This window comes from Penicillium argentinense (genome assembly GCF_028826775.1).
Source record: "Penicillium argentinense strain IBT 30761 chromosome Unknown utg000004l_segment0_segment0, whole genome shotgun sequence".
Taxonomy (NCBI): domain Eukaryota; kingdom Fungi; phylum Ascomycota; class Eurotiomycetes; order Eurotiales; family Aspergillaceae; genus Penicillium; species Penicillium argentinense.
The window spans coordinates 4754610-4775915 of NW_026622663.1; the positions used below are offsets into that span (position 1 = coordinate 4754610).

The 21306-nt window shown below is 51.6% G+C and overlaps 8 protein-coding genes across 8 annotated transcripts; 4 read left to right on the forward strand and 4 right to left on the reverse strand.

The window, feature by feature from the left end:
- Nucleotides 1–420: 420 nt before the first annotated feature.
- Nucleotides 421–2295, forward strand: N7532_004696 (Zn(II)2Cys6 transcription factor; the record flags this gene model as incomplete). Its single annotated transcript, XM_056617190.1, has 1 exon — nt 421–2295. The coding sequence occupies one exon, from the start codon at nt 421–423 to the stop codon at nt 2293–2295; it is 1875 nt and encodes a 624-aa protein (XP_056477547.1).
- A 512-nt stretch (nt 2296–2807) lies between these two features.
- N7532_004697 (Cysteine dioxygenase) lies at nt 2808–3575 on the forward strand (the record flags this gene model as incomplete). Its single annotated transcript, XM_056617191.1, has 3 exons — nt 2808–3098; nt 3152–3410; nt 3463–3575. The coding sequence occupies 3 exons, from the start codon at nt 2808–2810 to the stop codon at nt 3573–3575; spliced, it is 663 nt and encodes a 220-aa protein (XP_056477548.1).
- A 2513-nt stretch (nt 3576–6088) lies between these two features.
- Nucleotides 6089–8977, forward strand: N7532_004698 (MutS family protein MSH4; the record flags this gene model as incomplete). The annotated part of the gene is made up of 6 exons (XM_056617192.1): nt 6089–6598; nt 6653–7012; nt 7063–7212; nt 7266–7385; nt 7440–7527; nt 7578–8977. 6 exons carry the CDS (start codon nt 6089–6091, stop codon nt 8975–8977), a joined length of 2628 nt encoding a protein of 875 aa, XP_056477549.1.
- A 239-nt stretch (nt 8978–9216) lies between these two features.
- N7532_004699 (E3 ubiquitin-protein ligase HEL2) lies at nt 9217–11693 on the reverse strand (the record flags this gene model as incomplete). The annotated part of the gene is made up of 4 exons (XM_056617193.1): nt 9217–9663; nt 9717–10872; nt 10935–11173; nt 11274–11693. 4 exons carry the CDS (start codon nt 11691–11693, stop codon nt 9217–9219), a joined length of 2262 nt encoding a protein of 753 aa, XP_056477550.1.
- Nucleotides 11694–12246: 553 nt separating this feature from the next.
- N7532_004700 (SWIB/MDM2 domain protein) lies at nt 12247–13347 on the reverse strand (the record flags this gene model as incomplete). The annotated part of the gene is made up of 5 exons (XM_056617194.1): nt 12247–12432; nt 12495–12548; nt 12602–13036; nt 13124–13260; nt 13341–13347. The coding sequence occupies 5 exons, from the start codon at nt 13345–13347 to the stop codon at nt 12247–12249; spliced, it is 819 nt and encodes a 272-aa protein (XP_056477551.1).
- Nucleotides 13348–13878: 531 nt separating this feature from the next.
- EifCb (translation initiation factor eIF3 core subunit b) lies at nt 13879–16352 on the forward strand (the record flags this gene model as incomplete). Its single annotated transcript, XM_056617195.1, has 4 exons — nt 13879–13954; nt 14026–14218; nt 14311–15844; nt 15924–16352. The coding sequence occupies 4 exons, from the start codon at nt 13879–13881 to the stop codon at nt 16350–16352; spliced, it is 2232 nt and encodes a 743-aa protein (XP_056477552.1).
- Nucleotides 16353–16724: 372 nt separating this feature from the next.
- N7532_004702 (putative extracellular SCP domain protein Pry1) lies at nt 16725–17611 on the reverse strand (the record flags this gene model as incomplete). Its single annotated transcript, XM_056617196.1, has 2 exons — nt 16725–17234; nt 17297–17611. 2 exons carry the CDS (start codon nt 17609–17611, stop codon nt 16725–16727), a joined length of 825 nt encoding a protein of 274 aa, XP_056477553.1.
- Nucleotides 17612–18485: 874 nt separating this feature from the next.
- On the reverse strand, nt 18486–21259 carry N7532_004703 (exocyst complex component Sec10 family protein; the record flags this gene model as incomplete). Its single annotated transcript, XM_056617197.1, has 3 exons — nt 18486–18756; nt 18816–21096; nt 21148–21259. The coding sequence occupies 3 exons, from the start codon at nt 21257–21259 to the stop codon at nt 18486–18488; spliced, it is 2664 nt and encodes an 887-aa protein (XP_056477554.1).
- Between the last annotated feature and the right edge of the window lie 47 nt (nt 21260–21306).

The window sequence follows — 21306 nt, forward strand, 5'->3', positions numbered from 1 at the left end:
TGGGGGACCTATTGTACGTGAGAGTAAAAAACAATGTACCATCAGGCACTAGTAGTTCATAGAAATTGATAATACAGCAGTACTACTAGTCACTGATGGCAGTACATATTAGAATGGACAGCGATCGCCGAGGGACAGGAGGCGATTCTCAATCGGCGAATGACTGCCCCACTGGCTGGCGACTATGGAGAAGCAGTACACTAGTGTAGTAGCACCGGCAAGTAGAGTAGATGGAGCAAGGAATGATTCCTGCAAGTCACTCTGGCAAAATGTATCCGAGAATGCCCAGCATAGAGGGACTCGCTACGATCGCATGTTCCTGAAGGAACCGTGTGTCGGCCATTACTACTGGCTACTACTGCTACTGCTCAGAATAAGCCAGGCGGCGGACCACCTCCTCTCTCCATCGCACCCGCGAACATGCCGGTGACGCCCCGATCGACCAAGCAGAGCGGCCTGGCGTCTCTCGCGTGCACCGAGTGTCGCAAGCACCACCTGAAATGTGACGCGCACAAGCCCTCGTGCTCGCGGTGTCTGCAGAACGGCGAATTCTGCCAATATCTGCCCTCGCGCCGCGGGGGTCGCAGGAAAGCCCGTGAATCGAGTCGCCGGCCTCCTTCCTCCAGCCATCCTGATCCGGTGAATGTCAGTATGCCTCCTGCCTCTACCCTGTTGACTGGACCAAGGCCAACCGAATACCAGTCCATCCTGATCCCGCCGGTCGCCCGCCCCGACCAGCCCAATACTCCCGACAGCACCTCGCCGCACCGGGTGCCCGACAGCGCCAGCATCCCTGCAGGCCAGGTGCCATGGCCAGTCATTGCCCCCCGAAATGAGCTGAATCAACAGCGTCTGGCGTCATCGATGGATCCTTGGTTCCACGACGATCGTTTTCTTCGCTTGTTCTACGAGAATTTCCATGTCGCCCATCCGATCATCGTCCCCCATGATGCTTACCAGGACCGGCAGTACCCCGAATTCCTGCAACTCGTGGTGAACTTTGTCGGCTCCCACTATGTCCCATCAAGTCCAAACCAACAGTACAGGGACAAGGTCATCGCCGAGCTGACCTGCAACCCAGCCCGCTCCCCCTGCATGGTGCAGGCGTGGCTGATCTATGCGATCGCGATTTACGCCCGCGGCGAGTGGCAAGAGGCGCAGAATGCCTTTTCGCACAGTGTTGAGCTGGCGCTGGAATTGGGGATGAACCGCCGCGAATTCGCGACGTCGGTTCAGCCTGAGAGCTCGATCGAAGCTGAAAGCATGCGACGGACTTGGTGGGAGCTGTACATCACAGATATCTTGCTGGCTGCGCCGTTCAAAGGAACCACTTTTCTTTGCAGCACAATGGCGCCCGAGGTCGGGTTACCCTGTGAGGAATCGGCATATACGGGCACCGGCGAGATCCCGGCACCTCGCAAGATCCTCGATTTCAAACGGAGAATCTTTGCGCCCGAAGAGACCGTCTTTTCATCATTTAGTTATCGCATCGAAGCAACAACTATCCTTTGCCGTGCCCTAGTTTTGAACAAGCTTCGAGACTACCATCGTGATCATCTCCAAGCCGTGGAAAATGCGCTCGTGAGCTGGGTCAACCACTTGCCCCCCAAGAAGCTGGACATTGTCGATTCATATGGGAACATCGACGAGATGATGTTTCAGGCCCATATCACCATTGCATATGCAACCATGCTACTTCACCTTCCTCGAAGTGATCTCCAACCTGTTCTGTCACAGGCCGATGATCACTTCTGGCCGGTTGCGACGCGCAGTCTGGCATCCACCCTCAATCGACCAATTCACAGCATCAAAGCGACCGACGCCTCGCGACGCATCTCGGATGCTATCTCACTCTGCCCTAACATCATCAAACACACCCCTTTTGTCATCCCGGCTTTGGCACTCTGTGGAATGACCCAACTCGCGACTGCTATCAAGCACACTCAAGAGTGCTTTGACCACCACTACAACCGGGTCACTCTCATTCTTGGATGCCTCAAAAGCACCAAACGGATCTGGAATCTTGCGGATACTGCCTACAACCACCTACGTATCTCCGCAGCGGACGGGTTGTCGGACTCCATGGAGCGATGGAGCACCGAGCCACTCAGAAAGTTTTTCCCGACGGATCTGACACCAAGTAGTACAGAGCGCAGCCAGCAGCCAACGCGGCCATCATCGGCAATTTCGGAGGGTCAAGATATGCTGTTTCCACCGATTGTCCCTGCTTTCGTGGATCCGACCTGCTACAACGATTCGTTCTTCACGTCCATTCCGGATTTCGATATCACCTAGGTACGAGGCCTTTTCAATTGTAACGAGACCACGATATGCTCTGTACCAATAACACATGCCACCTTCTGAATCATGTCTTCCACCTTTTTCTGCAGTTTGGAATGTTGTTCATACTGCGTGTTTTTCCCGTTGCGATTGGGACCCGATTGTAAGCGGCTTTGGCGAACAACATTCTTTGCGAGATGTTGAAACGCGAAACGGACACTGCTTTAAACTATTGCATCGGAAGTAAATGAATACTAGCGTTTTCCCCCACGGACCCTGGCGATTGCATGTAATGCCCGAGGTCGAGTTGCGTGTCCTTATCTTTCGGCGATTCAAATCAACACTTGGTAGTGTAGTGGGTCAATCGCCGATTGAACACCCAACGTCATTCTTCATCGGGGACTGCCGCGGAATTTGCGGTCTGACCCCCCGGGGATCTTTATAAAAACATCTTCACTTGACCTACACTTCTCAACTCTCACGCGCAATCAACTTCTGTTCAGCAAAACGCTCAAGATCGGTGCAAAATGCTGTCCTCTGCCTTGTCCACTACGAACACGTCGATCGATAAGGGTCTATCGCCCTCTTATCACCACTTTAAGGAGCGATATGACCTGGATGGTCTTGTACAAGACGTCAAGCAACATCTCGGAGAGTCCGGTGGCATTTCGTCAGAAGAGGTCGACGAGGAATACCTAATTTCGCTTTTGAAGAAGTACGTTTCTGATCCTAGTGATTGGATCAACTATTTCTACAACGACACGAGCAAGAACTACACTCGGAACGCTATTGAGAACATCAACCAGAAAGCCAATATCGTAATGCTACCTTACGCCTGTTCCACTTTGTGCTGCTGCTAACTTCACACTAGCTTCTTCTGGTGTGGAACCCAGGAAAGGGTTCGCCCGTTCATGACCATGCCAATGCCCATTGTATCATGAAGGTCCTGGCTGGCCAATTGCACGAGACGGTCTATCACGCCCCAGACAACCAGACTGGCGAAGAAAAGCCTCTTCAAATCAAATCATCGAACACATTCGGGATGAACGAGGTGACCTACATTTCCGACGACATCGGTCTACACCGCGTACACAACCCCAGCAGTAACCAAATTGCCGTTTCCCTGCACCGTGAGTTCCCCATTTTACTAGTAGCTGAACAGTTTGGCTAATACTGAGAAAGTCTACACTCCACCCAATGCTGCCGATTATGGCTACAACATCTTCAACGAGGCGACCGGATCTGCAAGCTTTGTGCCACAGGCCCATTCGGTCTCTAAGCCCCAGCAGAGCTGAAGCTCGGCATTCTTAACGATTTTAACGTGGCTGCTCTTCTTTATTACTCTGTCCGCACACTTTTTGCTTGAATGTTGTCATTACCAAATACCCCGTGCGACTGTAACAAGTCCACATCAGCTAGCGACTGAACCAAATGCATTTGATCGTTATCATGAATCGAAGAGTAAAAACGTAGGACCAAAGTCTTCAAAGTGTTTAATACTTCCCAAAATAGACTATTCAGAGTGTTAATGTCCTTTTTGAGAGTCGTTCCCAGGGGCAATATTGAGTTCCTCCTGCCCTAGGACACAAAATACAAGAGTACCGAGATGGACCCCCGAGTTCGAGACCTGACAAGCGGAAGTACACCGCTATTCAGTAGCCGTGTCTATGCGATAAAACCCGGAATCACGTCACATACTCAGCTGATTCCCTAATCGCAGTGAAACCCGCCACGCGGCAGGTTCGCGCAATCGCCGATTCACTTGCCAGATCGCCGAGCCCCTGCATTCATGATCATGAGCTCAGGGCATCCATCATCCTTTGTGAGCTACTGAAGGATGCTATAACTACCCCTAGGAAAGGATAAATGGATTCTATTGAGCTTAAAACACTACTGTCTTTCGGATGACTCCCCTACGCACCAGAGTGATGGTGTCTGAAGCTTCCGACTATGCAGGCACTCTTGGTGGCATTATCACTCGATATTGCCACAGTCAAACTCCTGGGAACACGTTGCAATGAATATTCTGATCAATTTGAGCTGCGTATTTACCCCAGGATCTCTCGTGGGACATTATACCCCCTTGGACAGGCCCGAGAGTTAGCCTAGACATTAAGGTAGACTCGTCCAGTCAGATCTCGTCACTACTGTCCTCTGCTAGTGTTAGTGGCGCGATCGGGAAGGGTGGAGACATCTGATCGGCAAAGCCGATCAGAGGTCCAGAGGGCCGCTTCTACCGCGCAGTACAAAGAAGGGAAGGAGCAGATGCCCTCTGACATGGCAAACGATCTTCCCGCTCATGATCACACCTCATTATTCCACGATGTCAGACCAGTCTCTACCCACTCCAATCGATCCTCTGTTTACGTTGCGTCTCGTCGAGGACTTGTTGCAAATTACAATAAACACCTGGCCATCAAGCATGCCCCTCACAATGTGACGATCGGAGATATTAGAAATTCCCGAAGAAGTTCGCGGCGCCCTGGTATCATGATTACATTGGCGAGCCTTTGTTAAAGACATTGAAATAAGATCGAAGACGATCATTCCTTCACAGCGAGATGTTGTCATCCGGATCCCAAGATATCGCCATTCGCGGAGGGTCCCTATCCTATCCGTCAACTTTCACCGTGGGTATCGACCACCATTGACTTTCGCCCCAAAGAGGCCAATTGAATAGGAACAACTGATGTTGATCGCAATTGGTAGATTCGTTGTTGGAAATTTGTACAGCGACGCAGAACTTTGCATGCCGGTCTGGGATCGGGTTGGTATTATCGTCATGGTGTGGAATACAGGTTCTGACTTGGTATGTATACTATGGAAGCTAGGCGCCTTAATTTGTTGCAGAAAACATAACTGAGAGGCAGACAGAGCATACATTCGGCAAGAGCCATGACGATGCATGGGCGCTTATCCGTTGGGTGAGACCAAAAAACTATGAGATGGAAATAAGATCCAATCACTGACATAGAATGTATAAGTTATTGAGAATTGTCAGAGTATCAACGGGAAGACCAACTCCATGTCCATTGGTGGCATCTCTGCCGGCGGCCATATTAGCGCCGTGAATCAACAGCTGGCCAGTGATGCGGATATCAGTCTAAAGCTTGGTACGATTGATCCCGTGGGAGAATTCTAAAGGATAATAACTAAAATTTCACTGACGCCATCTTTGCCTTTCCGGGAGTTGATCAAAGCAACGAGATTGGAGAGCCCGGTGCATCATACTCGTCGCTGAAAGAGAATGAATTTGCGCCATGCTTGAACTCGAAGCGCCTCGAATTCTTCCGATCATTATATGTCCCCAAGAAGTCTTACAAAATTGGATAGCCGTGCGAAATATCAGTCTTCAATCTGATGGCTTTGATGCAGAGCTGGCCCCAGAAGGTGGACACTACTTCCTGGGATGACTTCCTTGTCAAGTCACGATATATCTGAAGTGAGAACGTAAGAGTTCTCGAGTAAAGATGAGAAATGAATTGGGAACCCTCGGTTACCCATGTTAAGGCTACCAAAGCTCATTCACAAGTGTTGGATTCCCACATTCAAGATTGAAGGTCCGTACATTCAGATCTGTACTCCCAGCCCCGAGACCTTATAGTAGATAGTCGATGACATTGTAGTGAAAGGCACAGAAATCTTATTGATATCAGCACTTTGATATATGAATTTTCTCGCATTTGCGGCGGCTAGTTGCCAGTGGTATCTCATGCTAGGGCTCCGACGGTAAAGCTAGTGAGGGCAGGTGATGTTCTGCCGCACCCATCACCACCTTCGACTTTCATCCACTTCACACACCCCAAAGATGTCGGCCCCTACACAGCCACTTTCGCGCGCGCCCTCTCAGGTACCATCAGTTGACTCCTTCGTTCCATTGACATCCAAAGCCACCAGCAGACACCCCACTGCCCGCCCGACAACCACTGCCACCAGCGTTGTCGGCCAGGACATCATCTGCGCCGTCAGCGAGTCCCGCGGCGTCTCGTCTATCGTCGGATTGGCTTTCGTCAATTTGGCCACGGCTGAAGTGGTTTTGTGTCAGATATGTGATAGTCAAATCTACGAAAAAACCGTTACCAAGATCGGTGTCTTCGAGCCCAATGAGATTTTATTCATGAACACCGCCAGGGAGTCCAAGCTGTGCTATATCCTCCAAGAGAATCTACCCGAGCCGACGTTCACGTTCATGGATCGGAAGCTATGGTCGGACAAAACAGGATTGGAGTACCTTGATCGACTGGCATTTAGGGACGAGGTGGACTCGCTCAAAGTGATACTTATCAGCAACTATTTCACCGCGTGTTGCTTTGCTGCGGTATGCTCCCATCATTTCATCTTGAAGTCGTTACGGGCACTAAGAACTATACAGGCGCTGAAGTATGTGGAAATGGAGCTCGAGCGCGCTTTTGCCTCTCATTCTTTGCGAATCAAGTTTGAACCATCGCAAGGCTCTATGACCATTGACCTCGCCACGGTCGTATCCCTCGAGTTGATTCAGAACCTTCACAACGCCAAATCTCGGGATAGTCTTTATGGATTGCTCAACGAAACTCTTACTCCCATGGGAGCCCGGCTATTGCGAGCCAGCCTCCTGCAACCATCGACAGAACGAGTGAAGCTGACGGCACGGTACAATGCCGTCGAAGAATTGTCAACAAAGGAAGATATGTTCGTATCTGTTCGGCAAGCATTGAGAGGATTCATCGATTCCGACCGGGTGTTGACTTCGGTAATAAACACCCTCTCTCCAAGCAAAGGGCGGCATGACTGATTACGTAGATAATTTTGGTCCCAACAAAGCAGACTGTCCAGTATGTTGAACAGTCGGTCAACAACATGATTATGTTGAAGACATACGTTTCCTCGATCCGAAACATCTACCAGGCACTCGGAGCAGCACAGAGTGACCTTCTTCTAAGCATTCGTGAGGTTGGTCACCTTACGATTGTCTATATAGTGCTGTTCCCAGCTGACATGATTAGTTGTGTTCTCCGGCCGAACGTCGCCCCGTTGAACAACTCTTGGAACAAACACTCAACGAGAACGTTACATATCAGAGCAAGCCACTCGACCTTCGAAACCAGAGAACCTACTGCGTAAAAGTAAGCTCGCATATTGTTGACTCTTTGTCTGGTCAAAAGATTAAACTGTTGCAGGCCGGTGTCAATAGTCTACTTGACGTGGCTCGACAAACCTACAAGGAGGCAAATTCCGATGCGACAGAATTGGTCGAGAGACTAGCAGGTGAGCTTCCTCGACACACTTCTCATGGAATGTTGCTGAAACCACTCAAGAAACGCATGATATGGCACTAGATCTCAAGTATGACAGTGCTCGACAATACTACATCTGCATCCCAACTTCCGAATCCGAGGCCTTGCCCAAGGACTTTATCAACATATATCGCAGAAGAAATAGGATCGAGTGTCAGACACTGGACCTTGTCAAGCTTAATCAGAGGATCACTGACGCCCACAATGAGGTAGTTAGTATGAGTGACCAAACGATCCAGGATTTACGTTGCGATGTCTGTGCAGTGGTTGCAGGATTGTTTCGAGTCAGCGAAGCCATCGCCATGTTGGACATGCTGGCGGCCTTCGCACAGCTTGCTACTAGCTATGACTATATCAGGCCTGAATTGACGGCCACGTTGGCAATAAAGGCTGGTCGTCATCCCATCAGAGAGCAGATTCACTCGAGCAAGTTCATTCCAAATGACGCATACGCGACACCGCAAACACGATTCCAAATCATTACGGGTTGTAATATGAGTGGCAAATCCACATATATCCGGTCCCTTGCACTCATGACGATCATGGCACAGATAGGCTGCTTTGTTCCAGCCCAGTACGCCTCATTCCCGATTGTCCACCAGCTATTTGCACGCGTCGCGACTTCGGATGACCTCGATGCCAACGTCTCGACATTCGCGGCCGAGATGCGCGAAATGGCATTCATCTTACGCAACATCCAACCTCGCGCCATGGTTCTCGTTGATGAGCTAGGCCGTGGCACAAGCACGACCGATGGGCTTGCAATTGCCATCGCTCTCGCGGAAGCCCTTCTTGCTAGCAACAGTCTCGTGTGGTTCGCTACGCATTTCCATGACCTGGCTCGCATCATGTCCGACCGCAGCGGAGTGATCAATCTCCACCTAGCCGCAAACATCGCTGAAGATGTGACCAAGATGACGATGCTATACCAGATATCTGAAGGCCCTGTTCCTGACCGTCGCTATGGCCTCGCTCTTTCTAAGCTAGTCGATCTTCCGCCTACCGTTCTCAAAGTTGCAAATAACGTTTCTGAGGCACTTGAATGCATTTCACAGCAGCGAAACAGTGATTCGCGAACAGTGACCATTGCCAAAAAGCGAAAGCTGCTACTTTCCTTGCGCGAGCAACTTCTGATTGCGCGGAATAGCACGATGGATGACGAGCCTCTCCGCTGCTGGTTGATCAAGCTACAGCAGAATTTCTCGGAGCAAATGAATGCGTTCGACGGTGACTGGGAAGCCACTGATCAGGATGAATCTCAAATCGTCTCTGAAAGTGCCCCTTTAAGCGAGTCGTCAAAGGCTAGCCCTGGCCTTGATCAATCTCCAGCCAAGAGATCCTCTGCAATGTCGAAATCAATCCTCATTGAATCCGATACTGAAGCGTCCACGACGGACAACGAAAGTGTTGTGTTGGTCTAAAGATTATAATGGCAGTCCAATGGTCCCAGAGATTCACCTATCCCTCACGACATTCACCTGAATATCATTAATAAACTAGTATAGCCATACCCATTACTATCTGTAGTAGTTACAAACATCAAATAATGATATCATTCTATGACAGAATATCAGGCATTGAGCTTATTTTCGACCGACTTTCGCTAAATTTATCCAGTCGTCTAACATACACATGGTATGGCAAAGCAGCTCTAGTAGTATTAACCGAAGTGGAAGAGTGTCTGCTTGCCCTTCTTCTTTTTGCCCTTTTTACCGCCAGTTTCCTCATCTTCAAAATCGAAATCAGATGGCTCGGCGGGAGTAGCAGCACCAGATGATGGATTGGAACCCCACGCAGTCGGGGCAGGGCCACGCCGATCATCCCAACGAACATAACCGCGGGTTTTACCAGCCATCATGACGTTCGGCTTGGGAGCCGCTGGGAGAGCAGGGAAGGCGTCCGCTCCACTAGCGGTAGGGGCGCGTGAGGCTGCCGCAGGGGTAGAAGAAGAGGAGCGACTCGGTGCACTGGGCCGTGCAAGAGAAGGTGAGGGGGTGGCCGTTGCCCATGGCGTGGAAGCAGTGACAGTGCGACGAGATGATGATCCGACGGCAGCGGACAGGGAGGGAAAGGATTCGAGGAGGATGAGGACGGCATGGCACCGCTCCTGCCAACGGCAGATCGAGAGGATTTTGCGGTAGATGACTTGAGCCGCAAAACACGTGAACCACCAGTATTGATGGTGCTGGCCGACATTCCCGGCAGCAGCCCTCCGGGGCCTGGCAAAGCAGGATAGTCCTCGTTGATAGCACGCCAGTCATTCCATGCCTGGAGGAGGCTATTGCGCTTGGACTGGTCTTCGTAAATCTCGGCTAGCTCTTTGATGAGCTTACCGAGTTCGGAGCTCGAGGTATCGAACAACGAGAAAAAGGCATCGATCAACTCGGTGGCTGTGATTGAGGACGACCGGTAGCTGGAGACTCTACTGCGGAACTCGACCATCTTGGCGTTGTCGTTATGCAGCAGATTTGATGCTCTTTCGACTACCGCTGTGTGACGTAGTCGACGAGCTTGATCTTGCGGGCTAAGTGGGTCTGAGCTGGCAGCCAAGCTCAGATTCTCGAGCTCTGCAGCTGGAGGAGAACGAGCTGCAGCTGGTGTCGGTGTGGCACCGGCTGATCGTGGTGGTGCTTGCACAGTCTGGGTTTCATTGCGTGTGAGTTGTCCCCCAAAGCTACGCGTTGAGACAGATTGTGCACTCTGGATTTCCATTTGCCGTTGATAGGCAAGCTGGTCTCTGCGCAAGGGCTGAGCACTAGTAGCAGGCAGAGGCTCGGTGTTGGGATCACGCCCCCGGCCAGCACCACGGCGTTGTCTCTGTTGCGGTTGATATGAACCGCGAAGGTCAAACTCACTAAGGTCGACTAGTCGTGCATCTCGACGAATGTCTTTCGAGACACCGTTCGGATGAGACTCCAATTGATGGCCTTTCAGATCCATCTGGGATTCAAAAACCACGAATTTTTTTTCCAGACACTCTGGATCAAGGCATAAAAAGTGGTCTTTTTGAAAATGGTCCTCGAGGGCATTGTAGTCGATGTAATACTGTTGCTGGCGGTGGGAAGAGCGGCGGTCACAGATGTGACAGCGTTCGTGTTTGTCTCTGCAATGAGTATAGAGTTCATCATCGCCGTAGAATCGCTGGCGACAGAAGCCACACTCTGGGTGTCCTTTGAAACCACTCTGGTCGATGGCTCCTGGCTTGTCATCTCCATGCTTCTCATGCCGTCGCAATTCCGCCATTGTAAAGAGAGTGTGCTCGTGGGTGAAGACCTTTTTATTCCGGGTACACAGATCACTGTATTCTGGTAAGCGGCTGATACAAAGACAGACTAGTCGAAGGATGGATCAGTTGAAGGGTTATCATCAGCAACATACCACATCACCTTGCCATGCTTGCTCTTAACGTGGCGATGCAAGTCCGGCCATCCCAAGCAAGCGACATCGCAGCCCTCGTCAGGACAATTATAGCGTAATAATAGCACAGTATCTTCAAAGATTTCGTCCTTTTCATATTGAATTCCAAGATTGTCGTCGGTCCGAGCAAAATCGTTCTTTCCAAAATCCTCAAAACGTCGGACGGGATCGTCGGTAAAGATCACGAAAGCGGATTCGGTCTAAGGGCAAAAACTAATAAGATATTCGACCCGGAGAGTAAATGAGAGCAGATGACACTCTCCAGGGATCCCCGTCGGAGAGGTCCCCAGGTCCACTTACCCGACAGTGAGCGCAACCCTTGTTCTTGTAAAGCGCGCGCAGACGAAGGGCACAGATGTGACAGGTACGGTGGTTGCAAGGTGACACAGAAGTGTGCTCGACGGTGGAAGCGCAGATGAAGCAGATCTCGCCATCATCCGCATCGTCAGTAGCGGCGGCCACCTGTTTCGTTCCAACTGTCGCCGTCGCCGGCCTGGGTTGCGCCCCGTTGGTTCCGGTCCCGTCAGCACTCTTCTGTTTATCACGGCCACCAGAGCTTTTTCCTCCGCGGCCCCGGTACTTTGAACCTTTGCTGGTCCCGTCCCCAGGTGTCTGTTGACCGTCCAAGCGGCCGGATGGGTTAGCCCCTCCGCGGCCGCGGCGGCGACCACCACGACCCTGGTTCGAGGAGCCCGAGGCGGTCGGCAGGTTGTCAGCCATTGTAGATATGGCGAGGGTCAAGATCGGCGCGGGAGCAGGCAGTCAATGGTCAAGCGCTACAATCAGAGGGGGAAGCTCGCCGTTTGTGGGTTGGTGGGGGATTGGGAAAAAGTGAGATCTTGCCGCTGACTGATCTTCCGCGGATACTCCTCGTATACTAGAGGACCTACACCATGTATAAGAACAAGATGAAATAGAAACCCCGCCGGATTGCTACATCAATCTACACCGAAAAAAATAACGTCATAATAATAAATGTTCATAAATGCAATGTTGAACGAGGATCACCACTCTGGGGCTACACCAACTCCCGCTGGAGCGCATAATAGCAAAATCTTAAAAAAAAGAGGAATTCAAAAGCGTCAGTAGAACAAGATCAAGAAGGCCTCACTAAGTATTATCCTAGTAGGCGAGTGATAATATGTCACGCCAGCATCCCCATGCATCGCAGAAAATATGTGAGAACGGGAGAGAAAGAAACAAAAGATTCGTTACATCAGTGAGAACCAAATTGGAGGGATAGTCTCTGCCAATGCGATTTTCGAAGCCAGAACTATTCATCCGGATTGTAAAGATTCTGATTCAGAATCTTAGTCATGGTGAACATGTGGACTCGATCTTGCTTGAAGACAGCCCGCATCGCGTCGTCGCAGCGGATCTGGCGACGGTCGGCAGGATCTTGCAATTCGTTCTCACGGATGTACTGCCAGACCTTCTTAACTGTTTGAGGGCGCGAAAGCTGTTCGATCAATCAGTAAATTTCGGCGACCAACTCCAAGCAAGTGAGGATGGCGGGCTTACCGTCACCTCTCCGCCCAGAAGCTCAGACAGAGCGGGCGATAAGTTAAATGGTTTCTGTCGACAGTTAGAACCGTACCAGGTAGACGCAGGAACAAACTTGAGCTTACATGAAATGCACCTGTCCGATTCACCTCCTTCTTCGTATCCGACCCTGATTCCACATCAGAGTCATCTTCCGCCCTAACCTTCTTCGCCGTCTTGGCCTTCTTCTTCTTAGGCGGTGCTGTGCGTCTGTTTCCTCCTCTCGTTGGCCGCGCACGCAAGTTCTCTTCTGCTTGAAGCCTGGCAGCAAACATAGCATCGGCATCGACATCGGCGTTGGGCTTGCGCTTCTTTGGGGGGTGGGAGGCGGCACTGTGATCGGAGGCCTCTGCGCTCACAGCTTCTCGCTTCACTGGAGAGGAAGAGGACGGGGGTGAGCGTACGGCAGGTGCAGAATCGCCATCTGGGTGGCCATTGCTTGTTTCTTCCGGTGATTCTGCGGCGCCATTCTGGGCGGCGAAAATGTCGAATCGCTGCATAATGAGCTCCTTGATGGATGCCTGTGACGATCAGTCAGCCATATCTTTGGCTCCAATAGGTCTGCCATCTGGAGCCGAGAGCCAGATGCGTGCAGATCTGGGACGAACCTTTTGCGCTGTGAGATCATAGCCGACCGCATCCTGGAGCCCTTTGCGAATCCGCTTCTCGGAAATGGTATTGAGGTCGCTGTTGCTCAGGATGCGGTCAATGATTTCCGTGTATTTACCGCGCAGCTCGGGCGAGACTATTCCACCAGGTCAGCTAGGGATGCGCGAATTGGAAAGACCCGGCAGTTGACGCCGGAGCCTGGCCGAGGTAACATACGCGACATCGTGCCGGCAGATGATCGATCGCGCGTGCAGGAATGAAATATGTGTAGCGCGGGGGACGATCCAGATTCGAATGGATCACCAGGTTTGCGCCGGAGCTCCAGTGGAGGGCTGGGGAAACGTTGATGGCGCAAGCAGGTACTTGAGGTGTTGTCAGGTGGTGGGTATAGTCGCACTGGCGCTTAAGAGCGGCGGGGGAAGGACGGGCCGGCAGAGGCGCCAGATGAGCAGCGAGATCGCCGATGGGCCAACCGCAGGGAAAGGCGCCACAAATAACACGACGAGAGACAGACCACGGGAAAGGCACGGTACAAGAATAGTCACAATGGCAATTGAACGAGCCTCCAAACCCCGCCGGCGAAGCTTCCCACTAGAACTCGAAGCTTGCCCGTCCGGGGAAAAGCTGAGTCATTTGGTCATGTGACGCTGAGTCAGCGCGCACAAAGAGTTGGCGGAGCAAATCTCGAGATTTGTTTCTGGCCGAAAATCCTACGATTCTGCTCCACGGCCGTCGCCCTATCCCGCTACCCACCATGGCGCCCAGTTTCGAGCAGCTGACCGAGCAAGATCTCCATGAGGAGGAGGAGGAGGAGGAGATCGATTTCTCCGGTGCGTGACCAATTTCTTCACGAAACCGCGGATACCCCTCTCGGAAACTAAAACTAATTGTTCGCGGGCAGATCTCAAAGCGCAGTTCGAAGTCAAAGCCGATGAGGGACTGGACACATTCGTTGTCATCGACGGCCTTCCCGTGGTCCCTGAAGACAGCAGACAAAAGCTCATTAAGTTCCTTTTGAGAAAACTCAACACCGTCGGCCACACCTCCGAAGATGCCGTCTTTATGCCGCTGAACGACAAGGGCATGTCTGAAGGGTGCGTGCAGCAGATCTCGTTATTTATATTGCTGGGCTGGTGCGATTAGGATTGAACAGACATGCTAACTGGGAATTTTCTTTTTTTTGCAGATTCGCCTTTGTGGAATATGAGACCCCGGAACAAGCTGTCGCCGCCGTGAAGCAGCTGCACGGGGTTCCCCTCGATAAAAAGCACACTCTCGCCGTGAACAAGCTGATGGATATTGAACGCTATGGTCGGGAGGGTCGCGTCGAGGAGGAGTACCAGGCGCCCGCCGTTGAGCCGTTCAAGGAGAAGGAGCACCTGCGCTCATGGATGGGCGATTCGAACGCCCGCGATCAGTTCGCCCTCTACCGTAATGATAAGGTGGGAGTTTTCTGGAACAACAAGTCCAACCCCCCAGAGAATGTCGTCGACCGCGCACACTGGACACAACTCTTCGTTCAGTGGTCCCCCAAGGGTACATTCCTCGCCTCCGTCCACCCCCAGGGTGTTCAACTCTGGGGAGGCTCCACCTTCACCAAGCAAAAGCAATTCCCCCACCCCTTCGTCCAACTTATCGAATTCTCGCCTCTCGAGGGCTACTTGACGACATGGTCAGCCCGTCCGATCCAGGTTGAGGAGGGTCAGCCCGTCCTGACGTTTGAGGAGGATGGAAAGAACATCATTGTGTGGGATATTGAGTCTGGCAAACCCCTCCGTTCCTTCGTCTCGCACGATCTGACTGCTGGACCTACCCCCGAGGGTGACGTTGCGCCCAAGAAGAAGGTCCAGTGGCCCGCTTTCAAGTGGTCTGCGGACGAGAAGTACGTGGCCCGTATGCTCCAGGGCCAGTCCATCTCCATCTACGAGGTGCCCAATATGAATCTGCTTGGCAAGACCTCAGTGAAAATCGATGGTGTCAACGACTTCGAGTGGTCCCCTGCCACTGTCGTCCGTGAGGGTATCAAGCAGCAGGAGCAGCTTCTTTGCTTCTGGACTCCTGAGATTGGCAGCAACCCGGCCCGTGTTGCCATGATGAGCGTCCCCTCCAAGGAGATTGTTCGTACTCGTAACTTGTTCAACGTTTCTGATGTCAAGTTGCACTGGCAATCCCAGGGCGCCTACGTCTGTGTCAAGGTCGACCGCCACTCCAAGTCCAAGAAGTCCATGGCTACCAACCTGGAGATTTTCCGCGTGCGTGAGAAGGGTGTCCCCGTTGAGGTCGTCGACAGCCTGAAGGATACTGTCATTAACTTCGCCTGGGAACCCAATGGATCTCGATTTGTTGTCATCACGACCGGCGAGGCCCCCACCGGTGCCGCCGTTCCCCCCAAGACTGCCGTTTCCTTCTTCGCCCCAGAGAAGAAGGGTAGTAGTGCCGGCAACTTCAAGCTGGTGCGCAGCATTGAGAAGAAGACTAGCAACGGTATCTACTGGTCACCTAAGGGTCGTTTCGTTATTGTCGCTACTGTCCACTCCCAGTCCAACTTCGACCTGGACTTCTGGGACATGGACTTTGAGGGTGAGAAGGTCGAGGCTGAGAAGGATCTTGCTGCCAACCTTCAGCTTATGAAGACCGTTGAGCACTACGGTGTTACTGACGTTGAGTGGGACCCTACCGGTCGCTACGTTGTCACCAGTGCTTCCGTATGGACTCACTCGGTAAGCTTCCAATTTCCTTCAAATCCATTTTTTTGTGAGTTTCATTGATTCTTGAAACAATTACTAACTATACAATTAGATGGAGAACGGTTGGAACCTGCACACTTTCTCCGGAAACACCCTTTCCGAAAACCCCACCGACAAGTTCAAGCAGTTCCTTTGGCGACCGCGCCCCGCCACCTTCCTTAGCAAGGAGGAGCAGAAGCAGGTGCGCAAGAACCTGCGTGAGTACTCTAAGGAATTCGACGAGGAGGACAAGTATGCCGTGGATATCGCCAACACCGCTGTGGTCGAGACCCGCAAGCGTGTCCTCAACGAGTGGCTTGCTTGGATCCGCCGGGAGAAGGAGATCCAGGCCGAGGAGAAGGATGCATTCGGTCTGCCGGAAGATGCCGATTCGCCCAAGCAGGCCCTGGATGCGCCTGTTGGTGGTACCGACGAAGGCGAGACTGTCGTCGAGGAGATGGTGGAGGAGATCATCGAGGAGACCGAGGAGGTCATTGGTTGAACGAATTCTCCTTTTTTTCTTTCGCATATAATGTGTTTCTTTTTCCCCCCTTTTTTCTTTGTTCCCACCGGCGTCCTCTGCGCTCGACCCGGATGTCTGTCCCCATTTTCTTTGATCGGGGGGTTATATCACAAAAATCGATAGAGTGAGCCGTGCCCCCGTCGGACGAAGCTCTTGATGTGCAATGTGGATAAGCATGAGAAATGCCTACGAACAAGCCGTTCGATACTTCAATACTCCTTATAGAACTGGTGAATTTGAGCGAATCTTCACCCCGTACGTTTCCTCAAACGGAAGAAGCACTGAAATTGATTTGCCGATAACTAATCTGACTTGGAGAATGGTGGGTGTGTGCTATAGCGGTATGATCTGCTATGTATACAGACCCATGGCCACGCCCACGGTCCCCAGAGCAACAAGCATTACGCAGAAATTTGATTCCATCGCGCTCTTCATCGATGCGCCCCTAATTTCCTGGCTTGCGGACGCAGTCGCCGAGCTCGTCTGCGACGACGAGCCCTGCTTGACATTCAGCTTGAAGAACTTGTCGTCCATCCCAACAACGTTACCAGCCGGTGTGTATTCACACACAACGTACCAGCCCTGTGCTCGGGTACTACCGTCCGGTCCTCGGACGACCAGGTGATTGTCATCAACCATGTCTCGTCGCACACTGCGATTGGAGTCGGTATACCCGCAATTGATCGCAGCACATCCCACCTCGGTCGTAGATTTCCACACCAATTGGGTGAAGTGACCCGTTTTCTCTGTAAAGCCTGTCGGTTTGTGGAAGTTGTATAGATCGCCTTCATCCCCCCAAGCCTCGACGGCTGCAGACGCATTGGAGTATCCGAAAGCAAGGTTTTCGCCATATGGGCCATTCTATTCCTATGTTGTTAGGGGTGTTGCTTTTGCTGTGAATTGCAAAATTCAATGATACGCACCGAATGCTTCCAGATACACGTTTCGGCCCAATTCCGCGCATATTTTGCCAATGTATCATTCCAGACTAATGGGCCCGCATCGTGCGTCGTGCGATAGTCGTTGCTAACTTGAAGTACTGTGTCCTTGAAATCACTGAGCGATGTGTATGACGCTGGACTGGGGGCAGTGTGTGTCGCATGCACGGTCTCAGCTGCTTCCACTGTGGTTTTGACTGTGACAAACACCGTATCTTGGGCGTTGGCAGCTACCATCAAGCTGGCGATCGCCACGAGGAGCAACCACAGTGATAGCTCACAACAGGAGAAGGTAGTCATTTTTTCGACAATGTCCTGTGACAGAAAAGGGTCGATAGCTGAGCTTTCTTGCCTTCGACTACCTCATTTTTGGGCCCAAAAAGGTCTGTAGGATCGAGTCACTGGATTATATGCTGAAATCGAGGAGTCTTTGTTGGCTTCAGGGTGAATGAAGAGTCATGCATCAGACTGCAGCCACACGTATTAGACGTTTTTGACTGAGAATTGCGCCCAACAAAGCTGCCCGTCTCTTTTAGGCGATCTTGGAGATATAAGTTTTCTCCCGGGTGACCTTGGGAGCCTCAGAGTCTGCAGAACCAGATGCACATGTGTCCGGGGATGAGACGATATCAGCGTCACCAATCGATTTTGCGCCAGGGTTCTGGGTCCGTCCCTGCAGGAGCCAACGTTCCTGACAGAGCGGGCGAATGAAAACCCACGCTTTAAGCTGCAATCCTCCAACTGTTCGAGTCTGCAACCTCAGAGCGGCGGTTGTTGGTTCGGAAAGACTGGATGTCGTTTCAGGCGCAGCGCGATGTTCCAGTAGCCGCCGTTGACGTCAGTTGCAGCCAGATGCTACCTCGCATGTCGGATGCGCCGGAGATCTGATCAGGCTTGAATCAGGGAGAATAATAAATTACCATAGAGACTGGGTCAATTTAGGTCGGGGGCGAAGAGGTTGGGAGTAGTTGTGTCAGCTAGAGTAAACTACAAGTTGGTGATCGCCGATCAGCCGCCAGCCCGAACTCCAATCTACTTTAAGCATTTCTTGGCAGTCGAACATCCGCCTCTGCACAAAGCAATCACAACATTTCCGATCATTGAATCATGGGGATTTTTGGTAACTTTATTTGATATGCTTCTCAATAATTGCTGTACAACTCGGGATATCGATCTACATCACACTACACCCAATGCCATACATGGCTCGTTCCACATCGCGTTTCACCTGGTACCAGTCGGCCCGGCGCTCTGCGAATTCGTACACTTCCTCCACCCGCCAGATACCATGGAACCGATCGGCATCTGCGATGATTGTTGCTAGTTCCTTGGCATCAGATGGGTCGATCAGGTAGATCTGCGCGAGCTCACGGAACGCTTTGAAGTAGAGAAGAAGCTCGCTGTTCCGGAGGGTTTGGATGAATTTGAAGTAGTGGTTCATGTCACTGGAGCACTCTTAGTCGAGGGTTTGGGGCAAAGATCAAGATTAGGTCATAAAACGTACCTGATTAACTTCAGGGATCCTTCCACACTGATCCGCTGCCGCTTAAGGTGCTTGCACAAAGCCGTGAACAAGCGAAGCCCGACTTCTTGGTTGAACACATCCAGCGTGCTCTTATCAGTACTTCCCACAAGCATTTGCGTATGTGAAGATACCACATCCACAATGGACAATGCGGCAGGACTAACACCTACGTCCATAGTCTCTCGATGAGGGTCTGACGAAACACCTGGGTTGAAGTCCGTGGCCATTTGTCGCGTGGCCAAGATGTAGTCCACCTCTTCCATCAGCACGTCGATTCCTTTGTTCAATCCAGCGGCTACTCGTTCGTCCAGCATCTGTTCGAATTTCTTCTTCTCCTTGACAGCCGGGTCTAGAAAATCGTTGCGGTCCGTCAACCTTGTTCCGATCAACTCTTGCTCGTAGAAGACATCGACCATTTGCAGAATGAGGTCGCCCACATTGACCAGCTCCAGGAATGTTACTAGAGGCTCAACTCCAGATTGATCGCGCTCTTCATGCTCACGCGGTCGGTAATTAGACAAATGATCAACAGCCTTGTCGAATCCAATTATCACATGGCCGTATCCCAGGATGCGTAGCAAAGCCACAAATATCGCTTGACACTGCCGCTTGGCGGCTGCGCCAAATTCTCCACCTAGTCGCACAAACTGGGCAGCTCTTTCTAAGCTTGATTTGGCCGAATGCACCAGGCCCAGTGCTATTTCAATGCTGAATAGAGACCGGATGCCTTCCATTTTTGATTTCATGATTGCTGCTTTGGCTGCCAACTCGGTGGTTGGGACTTCTTCTACTGGCAGCGGTGCTGGGGATGAAAAGGTAGAAAACCGGTTGGGACTTTTGGGAGCAGGATTGCTGCCATTCGTCTCCGAATCCGACTTCGTTTCATCAGCAGTCTTTGAAAAACTGGGGAGGATGTTGACGGGCATCATGATCACTTTTTTAAAAGAAGTGAGGAAATCCCGCTTGTCGGCTTGTCGGTTGATGTTTGACATCAAGAACGACTCAGTAGAAGCCGCTTGCTCGGACAACTGACGATCCCAATCAGCCACCGTAGCTTCTGAACCCTTCCGGAAAAAGTCAAGCTCCTCTGCCAGATATAGATCGATATGTGGCTCGTAGATTTTGGCAACAACCGTGTCCAGGTAGTGGTCGAAGTTCTCGCCGGAATTGCGAATTGGCAGCAGAGACTCGGACAGGTTCATGCACTGTATAAATGTGATCGATATCGCAGTGAGATAGGACTCCATATTCGTACGATGCAGCTCGTCAAATATGGCAGTCAAAAACGGGTACAGAACGTCCTGTCCAACTTTCTCCATGAACGGCAGGGCCACTTCTAGGTCAGAAGGGAAGACGCGGTTCATAATAGAGACTTCTTCGTTATACCCAACGCTTAAACGTGTGAAGAATGCTTGTGTGTGTTGCAGTTTCACTTTTCCGGTTAATCCATCAATGCAATCGGCCACCGTGCCCAGCTCGGATTTGTGTGTCACCAAGTGGTTGTGATGAATGAACAGCTCTACGGCAGACTTGCCGCCATTGAGAGTCCATAAAACATGGGCATACTTGCGCATTCCACCTTCAATGTCGCCCGTTTCATACCCATTTCGAAATTCATTTAACGCTGCAGTCTCGAACATGGACACGGTACCCTCCAGGCGCTCCACCCGCTGCTCCCACCCATTGGTCAAGTCGGATTTTGCAAATGCTAGCAGCTGCGATAGTATTTGGGCTTGTGCTTGTGGGCTCTTATATGTTGTGAATACTAGATTCTCCGTCGAGGGCCCGGATTTGGCAATGTCGTGGTAAAAAGGTGCCAGTGCGGCGTGGATTTTGCCATATTCCTGGCGTGCTTCGCCTCGGATCGACTTGGCATTTTTCAAGACGTTCAAAACGGGATCTTCGTCGTCCATTCCAAGCATGGCGACTTGCGAGGCGGGCTTGCCGATTTCGATCTTGTCGAATCCATCGGACAACTCACTGACATTGGTAGCCGGAGCTTTTTCGATCGCAATTGTCGGGACAGACCCTTTGTGCTCCTCGGTCGCCTCCTTTTGTTTGATAGCATCAAGATCTGCGACAGTGCCGTACACTTTCTCGACGTGTTTGCGGGCGTCGGTCTCGTCCCAACATCCAATTCGTTTAAGCTTCTGTACCCATCGTGTGTCGTCATACGCCATCTCGTGTAGAAGTCTGCAGGATCGGGCTGCCTGGATGAGTTCGACGGGGTCGAGGTAGTCGACAATTGAGGACATGATCTCTAGACGGCGTCAGCATCATGATTCTCGTGGGCTCTGTTTCAGTGACGCACCCGCTGGGAGTGAACCACGAGCAATCTCCTCCATTGATGCCATGCGAAGCGAGGCCAGCACATCTCTGCGTGGCCTCTGCGCCGGCACCGACCCTTTCTTCCCGTTTGGCATTTCGCGTTTGTGGAATCTTCATCGGGAGTTTCAACGGTGTGGTGTTA